The sequence below is a fragment of the Crocodylus porosus genome, unplaced genomic scaffold (assembly GCF_001723895.1).
Source record: "Crocodylus porosus isolate Cpor-Errol unplaced genomic scaffold, CroPor_comp1, whole genome shotgun sequence".
NCBI classification, from domain to species: Eukaryota; Metazoa; Chordata; order Crocodylia; family Crocodylidae; genus Crocodylus; species Crocodylus porosus.
The window spans coordinates 165,546,469-165,568,827 of record NW_017728906.1 but is presented as its reverse complement, the minus strand read 5'-3'; the positions used below and the strand labels follow the sequence as shown (position 1 = coordinate 165,568,827).

Below are 22,359 nucleotides of genomic sequence, written 5' to 3'. Positions count from 1 at the left end.
CCTAGTCTAATTCCAGTTTATTTTTACAGTCTCTATCCATCCATAGTCATCCTACCTTCATGGAAGCTAGGATGTGTGATTTTCCCTCAACATCCCTTCCCTGTTTTTTCTCTGGTTTCCAACTGGTATAATGCTTGGTGGTCCTCTTTACGTAACTCAAAAACAAAGTCCTTCTTTTTGCTTCAAACTAGCTTTTTCCCAGTCAGCCAGCCAGGCAGTCTAGGAGGATGCCATGTTTGTCAGGTACCCTTAAGAGCTTGCAGTTTCTGACTCTCTACTTTTGATGGGAATGTGATGAAGCTATTTTCTCTCTCTTGATATCTTCCCACCATACTATTTTAATACATTCAGAACATAAGTTACAGCTTAGCCAGATAAACAGTCATTACTGAAGTCTTTACTGGGAATGCCACATCTGTGTCACTATGTGCTGTAAATTGCAGGTGTGTGGCTGCAAGGAAGACTTAAGGCTGTTCCCAGGCTGCTTTTTCCCCCCCGACGTGAAGCTTTTCTTCTGACATTATTTCATCCTAATGTAATAAAAACATATTTAGATCAATCATGTAAACTACTTTCTTGTTTCTGAGATTCTTTCAACAATATTATTTTCATAGAAAGGAACTAAATGTTCAATTGATAGTCCATTTTTACTGTGAAGAAACTAAACTTAACTGCAAGGTGTGTCCAGACTGTGACACTGTCTGGTCTTCATTTTACAGTTTAAAGAAATTACTGCTACATTCTAAATTTTTTTAGTCTTAAATTTGGTGCATTTATTAATAATCGTATCTGATTTAGTATTTTTTTTTCCAGATATAGCTTGGTTTGTGGGTTGGTAGGCATCATACACTGTTTCATGGAACTAAACTAATCCAACATTTTATTACCAAAATTAGTATGATTTATGTTGATGAAAGCACATTTATTTTGCTGTTGTTTTTATACCTCTGTTTGAAAGAGAGCATTCTAGAATATGAATGCTTTAGGTCTAATGTACTTTTAATAAGCTATGTTTTAAAAAATCAGTTTGATTTGTGCTGCTGTTAGTGAATGCAATATAAATAAATGCAGTATATTTGGTGACCAGCATATCTTCATTGTTTTAATCCCTTTGATATGTATCTTGGGATTTTATTTTATGAGCTTTTTCAGCCTACATCACAACCAGCTGCATAGCCTTGAGTGTAGATCAAGGCTTAAGGCAATTAAATATAAACCTAACCTTGTAACCTAACATCAAGGTGCCTTTGTCTATTTTGCAACCTTTCACTGTTCCTCTGTCAAATATGTGCGATATGTTGCATAAAAATGACGTGCTATAAATGCTTCCTATGCAATCCTTAAACTTTGAATACAGTAATAGAATATCACTCAAATTGAAGTTGGTAGGAAATTATTATGTTATTGGGAATTAGTGTTATTATTACTCATTAGTGTATCTTGTAATGCATATGCATAATGGCTGAGTAAAGGCTGCATATAAATTTTTAAATTTATTCCCTCTAGATTGGGTGTTTCATTATGTGAACTTAATATTTCTCAGTATTTGTATGCAATCCTTATACAAGAGAAATGATTAATTACTTTTCCAAAAATTTAAAAAAAAAATTAAACTACACATGCAAATTCCATAATCTGGAGCTGTTTGTTTGCACACAATCCAGATGGTACAGTAGAAGTACATGAGATCCACACTTGAAGAATTTTGCAGTTGCATAATACATTTTTGACTCCTCAGAATACATATTTACAGATGATACTTTTCTCCATATCTTAAACCCTCTCCACATTAAAGTTTTGTTGGTGTAGCTGTGCCAGAAAAAATTCCTTTGAAACTGATATAATTTCTTTCACTTGCAAAGCTGGAATAGCTTGCCTGTATAAGTGTGTCTGTATTAGGGATTTTTCCAGTACACTAGATCAGACCCCCTAGTCAACATAAATAGGGTTGAAAACTTGTGTATGAAGGCCTTCCTTAGCCTTTTTAGACCTTCCAGGATCTCTGCATAGCCTTAATCTGTGCATTTGTTAAATCCACTGTAGAAACTGTAAAATGCAGCTTGCAGTTCAAAACAGCTTTCACTCCCATAACTGCTTCTAACAAGACAGACTATTGCCTAACTATTGAAACTTTTTAGCTAATGAAAATCTCACCTCCAAATGCTGGAAACATAACTTTCATTTAAACCTATGAAAGGAGGAAGAGCTACAACAAACTAATGAAAACTTCACGTCCATTAGTGGCATGGCAAATGTCATCCTTTTCCCTCAGTTCAGCTGGGGTTTTGGAGGGTTAAAAAAAAGCAATAAAGCAGCATACAAAACAAATTCTCTGACTGCTGAGCTTTAATCCATGTGCTCAAATTCCTTTCACCACATTCCATTTACTCCATAAGTTTTGTAAAGGGTCTGTTGGTTGTCTGTGGAGCTGGGAACAATTTCTAACAATTTCCTTAAATGCCATTCTTCCTCTGTTGTCTGATGCAGCTTAGGGCACTTGGTAGTAGTTTACCCCTTCGTCAGGGGCATACAGCAAGGGCAAGGGCTTGGCGAATAACTGTTCACCAGGGCACCCTTGGGAAAAACTAGGAGTAATGCCCACAAACTCCTGGAAGACTGTTTCAGGCTCAACATAAGGAAAAACTACTTCATAACTATTGTGTCCAGACTGGAATAAGCTACGTCCAGTGGTGGTACAGTCGCCTACCATGGAAATATTCAAGAGGAGATTGGACAGTTGCCTTGCTGGGGTCACCTGACCCCATTTGTCTTTCTGGCTTGGTGCAGGGGCCTGGACCCAATGATCTTCAGAGGTCCTTTCCAGCCTTACAGTCTATGAAACTGTTGAACTTGATCTTTTTTTCCCATTAAGTGAAGCAAAATCAAGCCAGAACACTGCTTCTAGCATTCATAAACTGGAAGGAAGAGATGGTACAAAGGTATCATTTGATTCCACTGGTTATAGCAAAACATAAAGGGTAGGAGGGAGTGTTTCTTGGTTTGAGACCAAAACCATGTGGCTGCATCCCCACGTGCAGACCCATGCAGCTTGTGCTACCACAACCCACACATGCGGAACACTAAAACATGCCCTGTGCTGCAAATGTGCAGCGCAGGGACAAAATTTGCTACCACGATTTTAGTTAGCTGCTAGCAGCCCTACTAGTGGATTGGAGCAGGGGGCTGGGACCTGCCCCTCCTCTGCAGCTCTTTCCAAGTCTGCCTCTGATCTGGGAGCCAGGGCCAGAAGCTTCCTACTGCCAGGCCAGGGGGACATTGTCCCTGCCCCATCAGCAGGCAGAGCCCTGGGACCAAGAGACGGCTGTCTCCTGGCCCTGGTGCTCCCTGCCAGCCCCTGGGGTAGTGGCAGGGGCCTATCGCAGGGTTGCAGGGAACTGGGAGAAAATCTGCTCCCTAACCCTTGCATGTGTAGACACCTACCCAAGACCCCTTACTTGCCACATCTACATATGACATTATGTCACTAGCAATGTGCTACAGCAACATAGCATCTGCAGGCAAGACCCATGAAGTAGCTATGGTGCCACAGTGACACACGCCTCTGTTTATAGCATGTCGCTGTGGTGATATACTACTTAAAAACAACCATGTGCAGCACATGCGGAGCAGTACTGGCTGCTACTACGTCATCTTTTAGAACTGTCGCTAAACGATGGCACAGTAACAACAGTGCCATAGGAACACGTGTAGATGCACCCACCATGCAGTAGCTTACTCCGCAGTAAATCTAGGTTTGAGTAAATACATGGGTAAACTCACTCAGTGTCCTGCAAAAAGGATACGTGCAGAGTCATGTGCTAGAGCACAAATATTTGCCACTACTATTTGTACTGTTACAGGCACATTTGGATGCAGCCTGTGTGGCTTTATAGATCCACATTGTCAACCCGACTTTTCATCTGAAAGAGACAGAAATAGGACAAGACAGCTTTCTTTTCCACTTGCTTGTCATGTAAACTAAAGACATTGCTTTCTATATAAATTTTAGCTAATTTAGGTAGTTTTTAGTCATACTTTTTTGTAAAATACATTGGTAATCCAGTTTTATGCCAAGAATGCCCCTGAGTACCAGTATTATCCTTATCCTTACCCTTACTTAAAGTGCCTTTTCATATATTATGGAGGATCATAGTAACACTGTTCATCTGAAAAGTACTGTGCCTTTCAATTTAGCTAACGTATCGCATCTATTGAAGGGAAATACAAAAGTGGTAGTGGCTATTCTGGAGGAAGGAGGGATGTTATAAATATATCAGGCTACTAGTTGTTAAGAGTGCAGTTGTGAACTTGAGGAGGTAATAAGTTGTCACTTGTATTCAACTGTCAGTTTTCAAAACATAGTACAGGCAGTCCTCACCTTACAACTTCTGGAGTTGCAATATTTTGCACTTACAACGTTTATAAATTGACATCAGTTTCAACTTTACAACACTTGATCCAATGCGACGCCACACCAGCAAACAAGTTAGCTGCATCGCTCATCTCCCTGGAGAACATCTGTCCAAACTTCCTTGGACACTTTCTTTAAGAAAGTGGTCAAGACTCCAGAAGACACTAGCCAAGAACCCTTCAAAAAGCCCAACCAAAGCCTTTCAAAAAGTCTAGCAAAGTCACCTCAAAGAAGTCCTTCCAAATCAATATGATTGCTATTTACAATATAAATACGTTAATGTAACTATATTACTCATCTATAATTGATTGAGTACAAAATTCTGGGGTATTTTTAGTGAAAATAGGGTATTGGGCCTTGGTTCAGGAACCAGCCCCCTGTTTATAATATTGTTTCTTATGAGAAAATTGGTTCTGAGTTCCAGCATTTCAGCTTGAGACACAGTTTTCAGGAACCGATTGTGTCATAAGTCCAAGGACTGCCTGTATAGCAAAAACTGGTTCTGTCCTAGTAGATTAATCACAAAGCTGAATCGTTTTAACGTTTTCATAGTTTGCCAGTGTTAATCTCAACTCGAATACCAAGTTACTCTCATTCTGGAGTCTTGTTCACCCCTCCTCCCCCCTCCAAAGAAAAGGTTACAGTAAAAAATAAATAAATAAAACCTAAGCATTTCTGAACTGATTTTCTTGAATAGTATACTTCATTTTGTTCCTGTAATCAACTGTTATTTCCTGGATTCCCAACTCTCCATAATCCAGTATTTGACTTGGTTTAAATTAGATGGTAAGATACTGGGGCTGGAAATTTTTTTCCCAACTTTAAAGTGTAATCTGTGCACACCAATGGTGATAGATCCATTTTTGCAAATTAGTAAGTCTTTCCTGGAGTAAAGTTTACTCTTGGAGTTTGGATTATTCACAATTTTCTATATAATAAAGATCCTAAATTTCCCTTAGACAAAGCACGTCTACATTTTTCTGAGCCACAGACTTCATGGCGTGGTTTACAGTTTTAAGTGTGGCAGAGTTGGTATAATTTGGACAGTTAATAGACTTGCTCTCAAGAAGCTTATATTGAAAGGGAGCCAAATAATAGTTTGCAAAGGCAGACTCTAGAAGATTTTGTGGAGGCCTTGCTTGTTTGACCCTTCTCATTTGTTCCAGTAGTCTGGTGTATTTCTTGCTAGGTATGATACTGCTTCTAATAATTTGCTTTAGTCATTGCACAGTATCAAAATATCAGATGCCCCAAATATTACAGTTAGCATAATTATCTGTACAGCTCTTTAGAAAAAGAAGTCTGTCTGAAAAAATCTTTACTCGATAGAATCCGTCTAGCAGACGCTTGCTGCACTCATCCAAAGGGGGTTTGCCTCTGCCCCAATTTCCAGTTTGTGTTTTTACTAACCAGATTGTCACTGTCACTGTTTCCTTGGCAAGCCCACCTTCCAGAGAAAAGATGGTCCTCGGTGGTCCTGGAGGTCCCTAGAGGCTCAGAATGGATGCTTTATTTTTAACTTTAACTCCCAGTTCAGTTCTCTTCCTGTGTTCTAATCTTATTTTCTTCTGTGCATAAGGGGAGGGAATATAGTGATTGTGGACAGTTTAGTTTGATTTCTCAGTTTATTTGTAAACTGACCCATCTCTACTAACAGAAACTCTTCCTTGCTGCTACTACCTGTAAGCTGATCTACCGCTTAACCACAATACCTTTGCATCGATACAATAGTTTGTAGGTAAATGTGGTATATTTTGAAAATTGTTTCCATTCTTTATTAAAATGTTTCCAGGGATTTCATATTTTATTATGTTTTGGAAGTCTTGAGTTATAGAGTTGAATGTGCAGCAAGACCCTGAGTCACCCAAATGCTTATGAATATTTTGCCTCTGGTGTCAAATGAAATTTAATGTTGGGTACTTGCCTTTTTAATTCCTTTTGACAGGAAGACTGGTAGTAAGGGTTTATAAGTTCAGACTGATATTGCTTAGTGGCAAAGAATTAGCCATGTTCTTCTTTTGTTCTATTTTGTTTTTCTGGTCTTATTTTTAGTGTTTTAGGGGGGTGGGATCGTGCCCCTTTATGAAGCTGGAATTCAGTTGTTGTGCTGCCTTGGCATCTCAGTCTCATAAAAGAAACTGTTTTCCACTGTAAAATGTTTGGCTCAGTTCCCCTTTTGTTTTAGTTCTCCCTTTCAAAATATTTATAGATCACCTTTCATTTTGAAGGATGCAAAATCCTTTCATAAATGTGAATGAACTTCAACATTAAATGTAGTCTTTTGAGGTGGAAAATAGACAGCAGCTGCCTAACAGATGACGAGAACAGTAAGGAGGAGGTAGAAATGTTAGTAAAGGCATTGAGACTGATCCTTGCTAAGAGGTAAAATGTCCAGTATCCTTGGACAGCGGATTAAATACTGCTTTTTAAGTCCTATCCAAAACTCCCCAAGGGCAATAGTCTACCGTGGCAGAAATCAAACCATGACAGATAATGTGTAGCAATACTGTTTCTGTTTGAAATATTGAAAACCACTTGATCGTTTAAAGTGGTTTGAATTTCTTTCCTTTTTTTCTTTCCCTTAGATGATTACAGTTTACAGTAAAGCTAAGTGTTAATTAAGTTGTGCTCTGAATGTGGAAAGACTGTACACTTTTTTCCCATCATGCAGCTTATTATATTCCCACTGTAAGTACTACAAAAGAGACTGCAAAAGCTAGTTATACTTTCTGTAGTACCCCAGGAATTCTAATTAATCTTTAAACAACTTTGACCCTTAATTATTAAGTCATTAAGTTTGCATCTTTTGTTTCTTACTCTTAACTAATTTGGGCTATTGCCTACAGAAGTCAGTCATAGATGTGCAGCAGACAAAATTTGCTGTTAGTCACCCATTCAGTAGTGGTTTAGACTAATGACTAAATTTTCACCATCACTTATCTCTCAGGTGTATCTTCTGTTCATTGTTTCCTTTTGAACTTGTTCTGTAATGGTCTGCTCATTTTATTGTACTGATGAATCATTCAGATTTTAGTGCAACTGATTTAAGTAGGTTTCTGTATGCAGGTAAGTTTTAAGTTTACATCTTATGGTTAACATGTTATCAGTCAACGATGACTCTATGAGCAGAACTATATTCTTGCTGTGAAATGTCAGAGTTTATACTAAAAAATCTAAAAAGATAGTAATAAAAACTTAGCAGGGTTGAGCCACATATTTAGTAGCTCCCATCTCTGGAGTTGTTACAATAACATATTTCAGTATAACAGTTATGGTCATTTGATTCTAATCTATTTCAGATTTCATTATTCAATTACTAATCAAAACTGTTAGAATGTTGTAAATTGGAGTGGCTTTTACTATAAAAGGGGAGAGGAAACCAAAATATTCTATCCTTTGTGATATGTATGCAAATACTTTAAAATAGATCAGTTGTCTTGTTTTTCCTCTTTATCATTAGGATTTTACTACAGCAGTACATCCTTTGGTCATTCTGCAAGTTCTACAGCAGATTCTTGACAAAATCCTAAACCTTTTATGTTCTTCATTCAGGCAAGAGTCAATAACCTTTTATCTATACTAGGGAGAGGCTTCTGACAGCATTTTAGAATTGCTCTATGACTTAGGTGAGATGTTTTAATTGGTGTTCACTAGATGCTAGTGGCCAAGTATCCACATTAAAGCCTGGAATCAGAAGCATGGGAGTTAGTTTCCAAGTATGTATAGTCTTACTGAAGAAGCCAGAGTCATACATACTTCAAAATTCTTCTGATATTTTCCTCCTTGGTAGGACACGCTGGCTTGACAACATGGTAAAGTTAAGACAACTTTTGTCCTTTGCCGCCTCCTTGGTTAAAAGCCTTTATAATCTCCAGTTTCTTTTAATTTAAGTGCTTTTTAAAGGTCTGAGTTCTCAGTTTGAGGAACAAATGTTCTATCTATTGTAAAGGCACAACTACCTATTGCATGTTCAGTTTTGAAAAGCATGTTTCATTTTTTTTCCCTTGAAGCTGGTTTCATTTTATTCTTTCATCGTCTTTCTTGTTCGCCTTCGCCTAGGAAGGTAGTTAGAAATAGTCTTCTAAATATTCATTTGGACAGACATAATTTTTGCTTAGTTGCTTGTGTTCACCTGTAAATAAGTTCTTTCCCCTCTTATGCTTAAACTTTTTTTAAACAAATACCCTATGCTTTTTGGTAAAAGTATTACAATTTTTTTTCTTAAATCCTTTCCCTAAAGTTAATTCTCTGTTCTATGAAAGTTTTTGCCCCTTCCCAAGGAAAGTGGCAAGAGTTCAGTATCACAATGTGATTTGAAGGTATGTGCTATCAAAGCATATGGATTGGAAAGCACCATGGATTTCTAAGAGCTTTGAATTTGCCCTGCTATGAAGATTTCTTGTTGGTGAGATAGAAAAACAGAAGTATCAATGGAAGACTTTTGTAAAACCTTCCTCTCTCCCACCCCCCAATTTTTTATGAAACAGCAGACACTATGCACAGATTTCAATGGTTGACTTCTGTTGCTTACAAATGTGTGACCTTCCCTTAGTCTGCTTCTCCTTCTTGAAGCATTATTAGTTAGAACCCAATAGTCGGAATTGAAGGGAAACAGTCTCAGAGAAATTTTACTTGCAAATTGTTTCCTATTCCACCAATCCAGAGATTATTCTATGGTATACTACCTATTTCAGCTTAGTTTTAGACTGAGGGATGTTAGGAGTGGCCTGGTTTCTCTCCTTCTTTTTCGTAGCCAAGGAAGTATCGTCTGGGGATGCTGGAGGAGAGGATAGTTCCGGTGGGATCAAAAGCACGAAAATCAAAGAACACTATTGGCTGTCTGGCTGACAGGTGTAAAACAGGAGTGCCCATCAATATGGTTTGGTGGAACAGAGTCACAGAAAACAATTTACAGGTAAAATTATTTTTATTAGTCACTTTTTCAATACCTTGGATGCTTTATTTTCAGTTTTGGAAAATGTTAGAAAGTTATCCCAAGCAGAGGTTGGAACTGGACTCCTAGTTTACCTAGTGAAATAAGTATAGTAGCTCCCAGGAAAAGTGACTCTTGTATGGCATTTTAGAGTCCTTGCCCATCCTTCCTATTCAGTGCATTTTTTTTTATGTTGTTATCTTTTGAGGGGGAAAGCATACAAGTATCTTAGAAGTTAAAATAAGATGTATCATTTATGGCAAGAGATGTTTCTTTAAAAAAAAAAAAATCCTTAAGTACCTGAAATAGATAGCTTTTTTTTTTTCTTTGGAAGTCTACATTTTATGATTATCTTGTGCATTTAAAATGATCAGTTTTCAGTTTGCACCGAGTCTTTTTTTTCTCTATTGCCTTTAAATTTACTTTATAAGAGGATAATGTGCTCAAAGTTGAAAATGATTTGTTTGATTCAAATGAATGCTTAGTCTTGTGGGGTGAGGGGTGTAAACTAGAGAACTTTTAAAGAGGGGTTTAGAATGGAACGGTCATGTAGACCTTAGCTATGTTGTTATTCTTGTTATTACTTAGGAACTTGTACACAAGATTTCTCTTAAAGAGCAACCAGTTCATCTTCCGGTAATGTTTGATATTTGTTTTCCAAATTGGGATAGGAAGACAAAGATATTTTCTTAAAACCGGGCAATGGATCAGTGGTAAAGTTAGAATCAGAGTTCTGTAGATATCACGTAATTTTTTCCACCCACTAAACTTAAGTAGCATGGTTGCTGGGGGCACACACGTGGTTTATTAGTGCCAACACCTATGTATGAGTAGGAAGCAAAATGGTAGAACACCAATCTCCAAACTCAGCAGGACCTGGAGAGGTCAGGAAGAGTTATCAGCTGCTGCTTCTCTGATCAGCTTGCCATCTGTGCTGCTTTCATTCACGCTCCCCTCTGCACAGCTTGAGGGTACAGAAAAATAGAGTTTCTACAGATTGGAGAGGCAAAAGACTTCAGACACAAATCTTCTGACCAAGGTACAGCTGCCCTTTCTAAAATTGCTTGTCCTAAACTGTACTCAAGTGGGGTTGGTGTTACATCTTCCATAGCACTTGATTATTTGTGAGATTGAAATGAGAATGGTTTGGGCCTGCAGCAACAGGAAGGAAACTTGGATGATATAAGGAACAAAATTTAATGAATCCAAATTTGCATTGTACCTGCTGCATGGTTTAATTAGTCTTATACAGGATACATGAGTTTCTATTTAATACAGCCTAATTCGGAAGTCTTGGTTGAAGATACAGGATTTAAAAGCACATGCATGGAAGAATGGAAAAAAATTACAAGTGCTGAAGCAAGAAAGCATGAAAAAGAATGGGAAAAGAAGTTGACAACCCATGGAAAATGTATCAAATGGGGAAATGAGTAGAAAGAGACTGTATGTACATTGTGGGAGCAAGGTTACCTATAGAGCCTTCTGGGTAGAGATGCGAAACTGAATTACAGCTTTAAAATTCATGAGAAAAATATTCTGCCTCTTACCTGCTTCTAGGGGTTGATCTGGTGGAGGACAGGGAGTGTGGGGGTGCCTTTGCACCTTGCCCTTCTCCCCACTTCAATTCCTCCTCCCCTGCTGATCCCAGGAGCTAAGAGCCCAGTCTTGCTAGAGTTGAGCTGCGTGGCCTGTCTTCCACAGCCAGATGGGCAACCAGGAACAGCTGCCATTTCCTGCCACCCTCAGAGGCCAGGCAGGGACCCAATCCTGACCTCACGCGCCCTTTCCAAACTCCTGGCTCCGCAACTGTATATTTTTAAAGCTTTGAACTTGTGGGTGGCAATTATTTCTCTTTGCTTGCAGAAATTGAAGAGAGATTTATCCTTTTTAAAATAAAAGCATTAAATGTAAAATTGCAAAAAAACCAGTAGTAATTAAGAAAGTTTTGGTATCTGAAGCTACCTTTAAACTATAAAGTAACAGTTTAAAGGGGGCACTAAGGTGCATGGTTAACAACCCAGAAGTCACAAGTTCAAGGCCATAGCAGAAGCGTTCATGCATGGCATGTCAGATTCCAGCAAGTCTGCCAATTCTGCTAAGTACCTTGTCACAAGGACACAAAAAAGGAAGGAAAGGAAAGCATTTTGAAGCCATAGCTCAGGTTGGTTTTGAATTTCTAACTTAGTGTGTACATATTCCACAAATAAGATTGAGTCCTTTAGTAGCATTCTGAAATACACTATTTAGAAATACATTTGGCCTAGGGACAAGAATTACACACAAACTGGTTTAAGTGATTAGAAACTAGTTTAAACCTGTAACAGAACAGAAGTTCAGTGTACATAAACTGCTTTCAAAATGGCCTAAAAACCAGTTGAAGATGAACTTTTTTGGATGCAGTATCAGATTTAACAGAGTTGAGTCAAACTGGTTTATGGAACTTTGTCCCAAACCCCTTCCTGGTTCAAGTTAACAGTCGGACCCCCAGCATCCCAGGATGTTTTGCAGCCCTGGGCTATGCTGTACCCCCATCTACTGGTCTGGGTTAGTGCAGGTCTCCCCTGCCTTTCCCAAATGAAAACTGAAAGTCAGTTCAGTTGGTTATCAGTTCAACCTACGCAGCTTAGACGAAGCTGCCTAGATTGAATCAATTCTGCCTTCAGTTTTTTGCCTGTCTGTACTTAGCCTCGCAGGTTTGAAAACAGTATGTAGACCAGGCCTAGAATAATGACAGTAAGAACTAGCAGGTAGTTAGGGCAGTTAAGGCTTACTGGAGAAGTTGAAAGCCTCTCCTAAATCTCAGATTCTTTGTTTTAACCTTTTAATTGCCAGGAGAAGCTCATAATTGCAAATTTAAGTAATGAAATATAGGATGTAGGGGAAAAAGGTATTAGGCTAAGGTGACACGTGCATTCTGATAGATGTAGCATTTATATTCTCATGTTGAAGATGCAAGGCTGTTGAAGATCAGCAGTTACTAAAAGGAAAGTAAGATAATGTTTCAATCTTATAGTTGGCTTATAAGTTTTTGCTAGGTTGTAAGGTTCACATTCTTGCTCAAAGGACTGAACATTTAAAAACATTATTTAGAATGTGGAAAGAGGTTTCATTTTATTTGGGAAATGAATACAGGGCATCATTAATGTTTTTCTGTGGTCAGAAAAGTGACTCAAATATAACAGAACCTTATTTATCATATACAACTTTGAACATACAAGAATCTGATCTATTTTATGCTGTGTTTTCCCAGTGCAAGTATTGCAGAGGTAACACAGCTGGGGGGAAGTGACCTGAATTAAGTTTTTTCTTGGTATCAAAAGTATTACTAAGTTTGCTTTTGGGGGTTAAATTCCACCTGCAGGAACACTTTTTACAACACTTTTTACTCTGGACTAGTCAATTTATTCTAAAGACAGTTACTCTAATTAATGTAGGAGTCCTGTGTATGCTGTCATGGTTTGTTTCATTTCAGGGTGGTGCCTGTTCAGTACAAACCAGTTCCCCTGCCACCTAGTGGCCAGTTACTATGATCACACCTATTTTGGGCAGCCAGCTGAGAGAAATGGTTGGTTGTATGTTTACTCCCTACCGCTACTGCAGAGAAAACTCCACTGCAAATTACTCTAGAGTAAAAGTGTTGTACAAGACACCTAATGCTACTTTATTTAAATTCACTTTTATACATACAATAAATAAGACATATTATTATCTGATCACACTCTGCACATTGCAGTTGTATTAAATACTGGTTTTGTATACCTTTATAAAAGTACAGGTTTAAATTTGTGGATCAATTAGAGCTACATGTATAATCATGTAGGGTTTTTGTAAGGGAGACTTGTTGGCATAAAATGCGTTTTGGACAAAAAGTAGTTTTTGTTGTCTTTTTTTACTTGAAGACATATTATTTGAACCATTTTGTTTTGGAAATGTGGAAACGAAATGTTTGACTCTTGAAAATCTTCAGTTGTTTGGCTGAAACTATTTGTTTATTTCACAATTAATTTGGAAAATAGAGGTGCTTATATCTTTGGTTGACCCAAAACTGTTTTTATGACAAATAATGACCAACAAAATCTGTTACCTCTAATCAGATTACCTAGAAATGATCCAAAAGAACAGCAGTTTAATTCTAATATGGTGGTTGTCTAAAAATGAAATTAGTAGAATTTATTAATGCACTAGATTTGCTGATGGTTGCCATTAACCAGATTTAAGAGGGCATAAATGGGAAAACAAGGAAAGGACAGATGTTTTTGTGTTTAAAGTCCCCTAGCTACCTCCAATCTCTAGCTAGCTGCTCTGACATTCCAGAATGTATCTTTCCCTGATGTCATAGTTATTAAGAACCCCAACTAGACTAGAATAGTACTGTATAGTGGTTTGAGTGAGTGAAGTTCATTCTGTAGCTCATCTGTCAGTTTTATTTTGTTTTAAATTCCTGTCTGTTTTGGAATAGAAAAGCCATTTTGAAAACTATGGTGTAAAACTAGAAAAAGAGAGAGGGAAAGAACTGCCTCTGAATAGGTTGGATACAGTTTGGTGGTGGTTTTTGTGACCTTACAGGATTATGAAGCAATTTAGGATGTCAGATCAGATCAGCATGACTTTGGAGGTGCAGGAGAACATAAAAAGAAAACAAAAAGGCTTGTCTCCAGTCTTTAGCCTGGTAAGTATATTGGCACATATTTATGACATAAGTAAAATGTACTTGCTTTGGGTTTTGACTTTGATCTGGTAGGATGTGTGAATGGAGCTAACGTAACTATGTAGTATACCAGGCAGGCACTTAAAATACATGCTGATTCTACTGCTACTACACAGTTGTATGTGTAGTATATGTGATAGGGTACAAATTGAGTTATTTCTTTAATACCCATGGCAGCGGATTTGTTTATAGGTTGAATATCATTGCCTGTATCCTGGTCTAGAATTGCACAAAGTAATGACTAATTTCTTGGTGTACAGAGTTTGTGGTGGCTGTTCCCATACCACCATAATTACATTTATCAGAGAAACACAAGAGTGGAAGCTCTGTAGATCTTCAAGTCCTGTTCACTGTGATTAGACAGCCATATAATAAACATTTGCTTAAAATCAGTCTTTGGAGCGCTAAACCTTCATTAGCTTTTGTTGATGTTTGTTTTATTTACACTTCTATTAATGACTGGCTGTGTGCACATGCTAAAATTTTGATTCTCTTGATCGCTGCGCCTGTGGCCACATGCAGATGTTCAGTTTTTACCAGGAGAATCATTCCCCTGGTAGATGCTAGAAGAGTACAGACATTTGCACTCTTTCTCCTGGACCAAAAGTGGGGGTTCTGGCAGAAAAAATAAGCTGACTCCAACCAAGGAGAAGCCAGCCCTGGGGGAGTATTTCTTGGGAGAATGAACGTTTATACATTTTCTCCTGGATTAACTCCTGAGGACAAAGAGGAGTGGAGCTGGGGGGAAAGGTTCCCGTTCCATCCCAAGACCAAGGTAATCCCAGTCAGGAGATGGTGTGGGGGCAGCTGCTCCTGCCTCTCCTCTAGCCCAGGAGGGAAGGGAAAGGGAGAAGTTGCTCCCTGCTGTTCCTTACTCTTTGGAGACTGTGGTGTGATAAACAGGCAGAGTGTTGTGCTGCACTGCTCTGGCTCCCATGTACTGGGAGCCAAGCAAAGGTAGCAGGACTGCAAATTTCCTACCAACTTTTTTCACAGGAGTCCCTAGAATGAGAGGTTGGAGTAGGGCAGCAGCCATCACTCCTTGCTTCTCTGCAGTCTCCAGTTTTAGGAAGAGGTGGGGGGCAGGACTGGGATGTAGGCTCAGGAGTAGTATTCTCAAGCCCAGTTCCCAGCCCCATTGTATTTTACATTGTTGGACCTGTCACCCACCTGGGTGCCATGAGGGGAGTGGAGGCAAGGGCAAGCTGGCTTGGCCAAGGACTGGGCTTAGGGAGGCTCTCCCAAGGGTACTAGGGCAAAGCATCCACTCTCTCTTCTCTCACCAGAGTCCCAGGTGTGTGAAGTGGGTGAAGCCTTTATTATGGGCCATGGGGCAGTGGAAGCCAAGCAGAGGGAGTGATACTGCCCCCTGCCTTTTTCTTGCATCAGAGTCCTGGAGTGAGAAGGGGTTCAGGGTTTGCTCCACTGCCCCTTATGCTCCCCTTTTAGAGATTGGGAGCAGAGCAGAGAAGCTGCTCGTGGCTTCTCACACTGAGTTTTCCATCTCAGGCATGAGTAGGAGCTTTGTCCAAGTTCTGCCTTCCCTTCCCCGACTGGTCTGGGAGAAGAAGAGAACAGCAAGGCAAAGCCCCACAGCCCTTTCCCCAGCTGGTGACTTGAATGGCTTGGCGAAGGGGCTGGTGTGTTACCGTACTTCTGCCTTTCCCCTTATGGACCAGTCTGGGAGGGAGGAGAGCAGCTGCTGCACCCTGCCTCCTCTCCAAAGGACACTACGTGGCTTGAGGAAGAGGCTGGGAGCTTTTCCCTAGTGTTTCCTGCTGTGGGAGTGGTGGCAGCTGCTGCTTGCCCATTCCCCAGAGCCCAGTCTGGGAGAAGGCACAAGTAGTCTTTCCCCTCTGTGGGCAGTGAAGCAGGGACTGGGAGGAACAGAGAAGGTTCTGCCCCCCACATCTTCCCCAGATCAGGGGAGAAAGCTGGACTGCACAGACGGAATGTCTGTACGCTTTGTTTCCCAAAAAGATTTGTGCTAGAGGTGTACTGATACATCGGTCCAATGTTGAATCGGTACTGATATAAAGAAAACTGGCTGTATCAGACATCGGCCCAATGGAGCCAGTAATTTGGCCGATAAATGCCCATGTTGCACGCAGCCACAGTGCAGCACTTGGCAATGAGGAGCAGAGCTGGCAGCGTGGACTGCTGCCTCTGGACTTACCAGCTGGTGTGGTGGATGGGGAGGAGGGAGGAAAGGGACATGGGGGAACAGATCAACACCCCCTGCAATGTTGGAGGGGGCAGGAGGAGAAGGAGGAGGGGTAGGTACTGCCCAGGCGGTGGGGGAGGGAACAGAACCACAGCTCTCCACTTCTCCTGCTGCTTGTCCCCCGGGAGGGCAGGGTGGGGGCATGCGCCCCTTGGATCTGTGTGGGGCAGAGTGGGCTGTGCAGGGCCCTTCTCAGCAGGGGCTGGTCTTAGAACAGGCTCCTGCAGTGCTGGGAGGATGCTGCATCCACCCCAAATTTCACTGCCACTCTGCTCCCAGCGCTGCTGTCACCACTGCCAGCTGCAGCCCCGGCTCAATGCCCTGCGTCCACCCACGTGCAGGGAAGAGCTGGGCTGTGCTGGGTGGCAGTGGCGCTGGGAGTGGTGCAGCAGCAAAATTTGGGGTGGATGCAGCACCCTCCCAGCACTGCCGGTGCTTGCTCCAAGCCCAGCTTCTGCCAAGAAGAGCCCTGCACAGCCCTGGCTGCAGCCCACCCCACCCCGCGCAAATCTGGGGGGTCACATGGCCCCCCGTGCCCTCCTGGGGTGCAAGCAGCAGCGAGAGCTGCCCCTTCCACCTCCATGAGCCTTTGCTCTGGCCCCCCCACCCCACCTAGGCAGTACCTGCCCCTGTCCCTGCCCCCTCCTCACCACAAGGGGGCATTGATCTGCTCCCCCATACCTCTTCCCTCCCCCCACCCCTTCTAGCACCCTGGACTTACCAGCCGTATTGGAAATTGGATCGGTATCGGTCGATATGCCTTCTTAAATATCAGCTATTGGTATCGGCCCCAAAAATCTCTTATCAGTGCACCCCTAATTTCTACCGATGTAAATTCCAGAGAAATGTTATCTTTTATCACAGAGAAATGAGCATATTACTGCAGCTTACAATAAATGACAAGCAAGTCACAGGTTAGGAAGCACCATTCCACGCTTTTGCTCCAATAAGAGCAAATCTCCAACCAATTCCAAAGCTGCTTCCTAAACCCCATTTCACATCTAGAAATAAGAAACCTCTTTCTACTCCTTCCTGCCTGCTTCCCCCTCCCCCCCAAACACACACTGTGCCCTCCCACTGTCCTTGCACACAGGAGAGAGCTCTCCCCAGTCTCCTAATATCTCTCCAAGTCCATACCTCCCACTGTTACAAAGGGTCACAGGCTCTTCCAAAAAACACATATATCCTTCCTCCCTCCCTCACAAACACCCAGTGTTAAAAGAACCATACCAGGTAAATAACAGAAAGACTATTCCTGCCAAAAGGGCACTCTTCAGCATAACCTTTTGTCAGCACCTCCTAAGGAGGCCTGTGAGCTCTGTTGGACCTCTAGGCTGTTGACTTATTACTTTGAGTTGTTTTTAAATAAATCAAGATAAAAGTTTGAAAATATACAAGCCAATTTATTCATGGGAATGAACACTAAGTAAAGAATGGTCTTGGGAGATGAGGCAGTGAGTTGGAACTTGAAAATCTTCATTTAGATTTCCTCCGGATCTTAGAAAAGCAACTTTAATCTTTGCTTCCAAGTCCAAAGGGATATTGAAGGTGAATTATTTAATGTTTGAGGCACTCTGACTCCATGCTGTTTTGACTGAAGAGAAGATGTACAAATGCCTGACAAAATAAGAATTTTCATTTCTCCCTTCTGAGCTGCGAATCCTTTAATTGAGAACTCCACACCCTACTAATGCATAAATGTTGTACGTTGTTTTGTTGTGTAACCATTGAGCTCTTCCAGCTTGAATGCCTTGTCCTTTCCACTCCCTGCATAATTTTTTTTCATTATACTCGCTTCATAAAGCAGACTTCCTTCATGGTTTTGTCAATCTACTACCTATTTCGTATTGAAGATTCTTTTGAGTTGTTTGTTCTGTGGTACCCACAATAAATCAACTATTAGAACTATTTTACCTTGATTCCCTTCTATATTTTAAAAATCAAATCAGCCTTAGAAATATATGCCTTGAACTGAATAATGATTTGATTTAATTATTAACCATTTCCCTCTTGATCCTATCCCCTGTTCAATTTTTTCCTAACTGTTGTGACTCAATTTAGACTGTAAGCTGTTTTAGAAGGGACTTCATCATGTGTGTGTTCTCACATACTTGCTACAGCTTTGCAAGTTACAGAACATGAAACACAAATACATAATGGTAATCAAATTATAGGGAGCAGACTAGACAGAAATGAGTAAACAAGATAAAGTATCAGAGGTCTTACCAGATGTGTAACTAATCCGTTTTGTAGTCTGGATGGTAGTGGCACATGGTGCAGGAACAGCCGGAGGTTTGCTGCTGCAGGGGGAGATGTCACCATTTTTCTTGTTGCTGACACTGCTGCCAATCAGCCATTCATGCATCTTAGAGTTGTTTTTAAAAAAAAAAAAAAGCACGCTTTACTGGAAGCAGAAGCATATTATTTCGACCTGGCTCCACAGCATCAATATAGATCAGGTGCTTCAGTGGGGCTTCTTTGGCACTTTTATCTAATAGCTGATTCAATCAGCTATTAGATAAGTGCCCAAAAAAAAAACCCAACTAAAGCACACAATATATACGGATGTTGGGTGAGCTGGGTACAACTAACATGCTGCCGCTTCTGAACATATGCTGGTCTCAGTGTGGGACACACAAAGTTTTAAAGTAAAGCACCGTTGGGTGGTTTTTTTTTTTAATGCAGCAGAAAAAGATGGTGACATTTTACCCTATAGCAGCAAATTTTTGGCTGCTGCTCCTGTGCTGGAGCTGCTGCAGGGAAGGTGCAGAGTTCAAGAAGTAGGAGATGGGACAGGACAGTGAGACAACCCCCCTCCCCCGGTACTTCCCCTTAAGTAGTGCTTGGGGCTCGTGCCCTGCTTGCCCACCTATTGTTACAGGAGCTCACTATATTTGTTTAATGCAGTGCATAGAAAAATGCACAGGAAAACACTATGTTTAATCTACTGATTGTAGCACAAGCGGCAGTTGTGTTGTTCCTTTTGCTCTCTAATTGAGTTTTTTCAGAACTTTCTCTGTCATAGCAGAATATATTTTTTATCCATATTCTTTTGATTACTGTCTCTTAGTTTCTCCAGCTAAATGGCTAGAGAATAAATTATTTTAACTTTTTTCCTTCTGCTTGCCCTTTTCTGAGCCTAGGTTATTTATTTTTTTTTCCATGTTATGTTGATTTTTAGTCCTTATTCTGCAGTGTTTAATCTGAAGCTAAGTGTTATTGAAAACAGTATATTGTGCAAGCTGCTACCTTGATCCTGTGTCTGCAAGATAATGTTTTTAATGGCAAGGGTTAGAAGCATAGATTATTTTCATGGATGGCTTACCATTTTATGAGGCCTTAATTTTGGTGCATACATAGCACCCTTGCCATATATGTAGCATAAATGATACATGTAGAGGGAGCCTAAAGAATATTTTAGTTAAGCTTTGTATCTGGAAACTTGGTATAGTTGCACTTGGAAATCTACTGTGTTTATCCAAATCCAAGACAAATTTGAAGTTAAGACAGTTCACCAAAAATTAGATTCTGCACATAGAAAATATAAATTTTGTTATACTTTTTTTCCCATGTATAGCATCTAATTATTGCACTTGTGTCTGTAATTTGTCCCCCCCACCCCTTGCCCTCCTTCAGCTTGCCACCTGCCCCCTCCCACTTGCCTCACCGCTGCTGCTTGCCTGCACCCACCTACCCCTGTCTTCCCTTTCTCCCCATGCCACCACTTCTCGTGAGTTTTGGCTCCCAGTAAGACTTGGGGCAAAGAGCACGTGCTGGCTCTGGCTGCTACCCAGCCCAGCAGCAGTTGTTGTGGCAGCCAGGGATCAGAGCCAGGGCCAGAACTGCCACTGCCACACTTCTTCTTGGCTGAGTGGGGGCCAGTCAGCATGTGTTCTGTACCCTGGGTTGGAGTGGGACTGGACCTGGACCCAGACCTGCAGGGTAAGTGGAAGCAGTGTGGGGGTGGGGGACAGGCAGTGGGGTGGTGGCTTTGATTTGATCCTGGGTCAGGACTGTAGCTATTGTGTAAATTAATTACACTTAATTGAAGAAAAATCACTACTGAAGTACTGTACTGTAGTTGAAAGCTTATGAGTTTGGAAAATTATTTTTAAAAAGCTTTTGGAACTTCTGTGGTATGTTAGCTAAGCTGGCTCTAGCAACTAAACTTCAAATGCTTGGCCATAATAATATGATGGTGGTAAGAAACTTCCACTTGTTTGTGACCTTGTAGAGTGCTTAAACCATATCAGGATTTGAATGGGAATAATGTCTTTTCCTGGCATGTTATGGGCTCAGACTTTTTTCTGAATGTTTTTGATGCATGGTTTGACCGTTATCTGGCCTGTTGTGGGTTTTTGTTTGTTTGTTTAGTAATTGGAAACCTATTTAAATATGACCCTTAATACCCTTCTTTGGCCAGTGGGGAAAGTCATGATTGATATCAAGTTCCTTTAAACTTGTACTTAGTTTAGATATTTTATTTAGATTAACATAAATATGCAAGGGGTAGAAATTGAAGGCATCAGAATATTACTTAATTTAAAATATTGCTTTGTTGATAAAACTGGTGTTGTGTGTTGGCAGACCAGAATTTGGGTTGTGTATGTTTACAGAATGCATTTAAAAGCTGAAGTTGGTACTGTTTCATAGAGAGTTATCAAATGGATTTAAAAAGGAAATTATGAAAGTGTTAATTTTAACTTTTGGAAGTTTTCTGTCTCTTGCCATCTGGAAATTTTGCTGATTAGATTTTCTTGACTCTTATTTAGTTGTTTGTTTGGTTTTTTGCCTTTATTTTAGTCTGTGTGGTATGGTTTTCTTAATGTAAACATGATAGAGTTGTCATCACAGGATTATGAATGTACAGTGTCTGTGATCTGCTTTTAGTAGTGGAAGCTTGTTTCTTTTCTACTGCTATCCTGTCAGGTTTTTGAACTGATATGTTTTTACATTTTATTCTGCACATTTTTCTTTACTGTTTTCTCAAACTGTCCAGATAATTTTGCCTGATGAATTGACAGGAGTAGTGTCATATTTGGGAACTCTGTTTTGCCTTAGTGCTTCCTCTTTCTTTAGTCTCATCACTGAACTGACCACATTGTCTTCTTTCTCAGTTGCCAGCAACAAATACCTTTCATTTTTTCAGGCTTTGTTTTATATTGTAGTGGCTTTCCTTAGCCAGATTTGGCCATCTCTTTAGGGCCACGGTGAACTTTAGATCTTTATTAGTTCAGGTATAGTAATGCATTTTCCTGCATTTGTTGACTGCTGTTTCATGTTTAGGCGCATGCACCCATTGATTGATAGATGATACAGTCAGATTATTTGCAATAAGAATTTATCCTGGTCATATGACTGGTGTGGAATGCAATGAAAGTTCATTCTGGATCAATTGCAAAATAACCCCCATCAAATATTAATATAATATTTTGAGTATATTAATATTATACAACATATGATAACCTATGGTGATTCCACTGAGCACTATAGCAAAGCTGGCTGAGTGCTCAGTGAAATCGGGAGGTATCCATTTTAAATGAGCGCTATAGTGAAATAGCACTAACCGAAACTGCATTAAGCAGGGGTTGCCTGTAATCTTCAATTTAATCTGTTTTATAGTCGTCATTTCCCCCATTTCGATACATTTGCTATGAGTAACTCAAGTATCTTTCTTCCCTCCCTCCTCCCCGCACATCTGTGGAAAACCGTATGACCTATGGATCTATTTTCTAAAATGTACAGATTTTTTTAAAACTTGAATCTGCTTAAAAACAATAAGGTCCACATTTGATCACTGTAGGTATTTTTTGGGAAGAATTATCTTGTCAGCACCCTGACTAATAAAGGTGTAAATTCTGCTGGTTTTTTTCCCTTTATAGTCTTGTCGCATTTATTCAGACAGCTGTGTGCAACATTGAACTTTATTTTACACACAAGAATCCTGAGGTTATACAAATTCATGTACATGGGATTCTTGTTTTCACTCCCTTCTCTTAACTTTTGATTCACTGTTTTTTATAAATGGGTATTGATTAGTATGATTTTTGCTCACCACTACTAGTTTGGTGTAAACTGTATAA

At 40.2% G+C, this 22,359-nt stretch overlaps 1 protein-coding gene across 2 annotated transcripts in view; it reads left to right on the top strand.

The window, feature by feature from the left end:
- Positions 1–22,359, top strand: part of PAN3 (PAN3 poly(A) specific ribonuclease subunit) — a 99,478-nt gene that overhangs the window by 19,272 nt on the left and 57,847 nt on the right. For both annotated transcript variants that reach the window (XM_019530132.1, XM_019530133.1), the window contains one exon: positions 9,165–9,326. In XM_019530132.1, the coding sequence (XP_019385677.1) occupies positions 9,165–9,326 (162 nt within the window). The remainder of the gene's footprint in view (positions 1–9,164; positions 9,327–22,359) is intronic.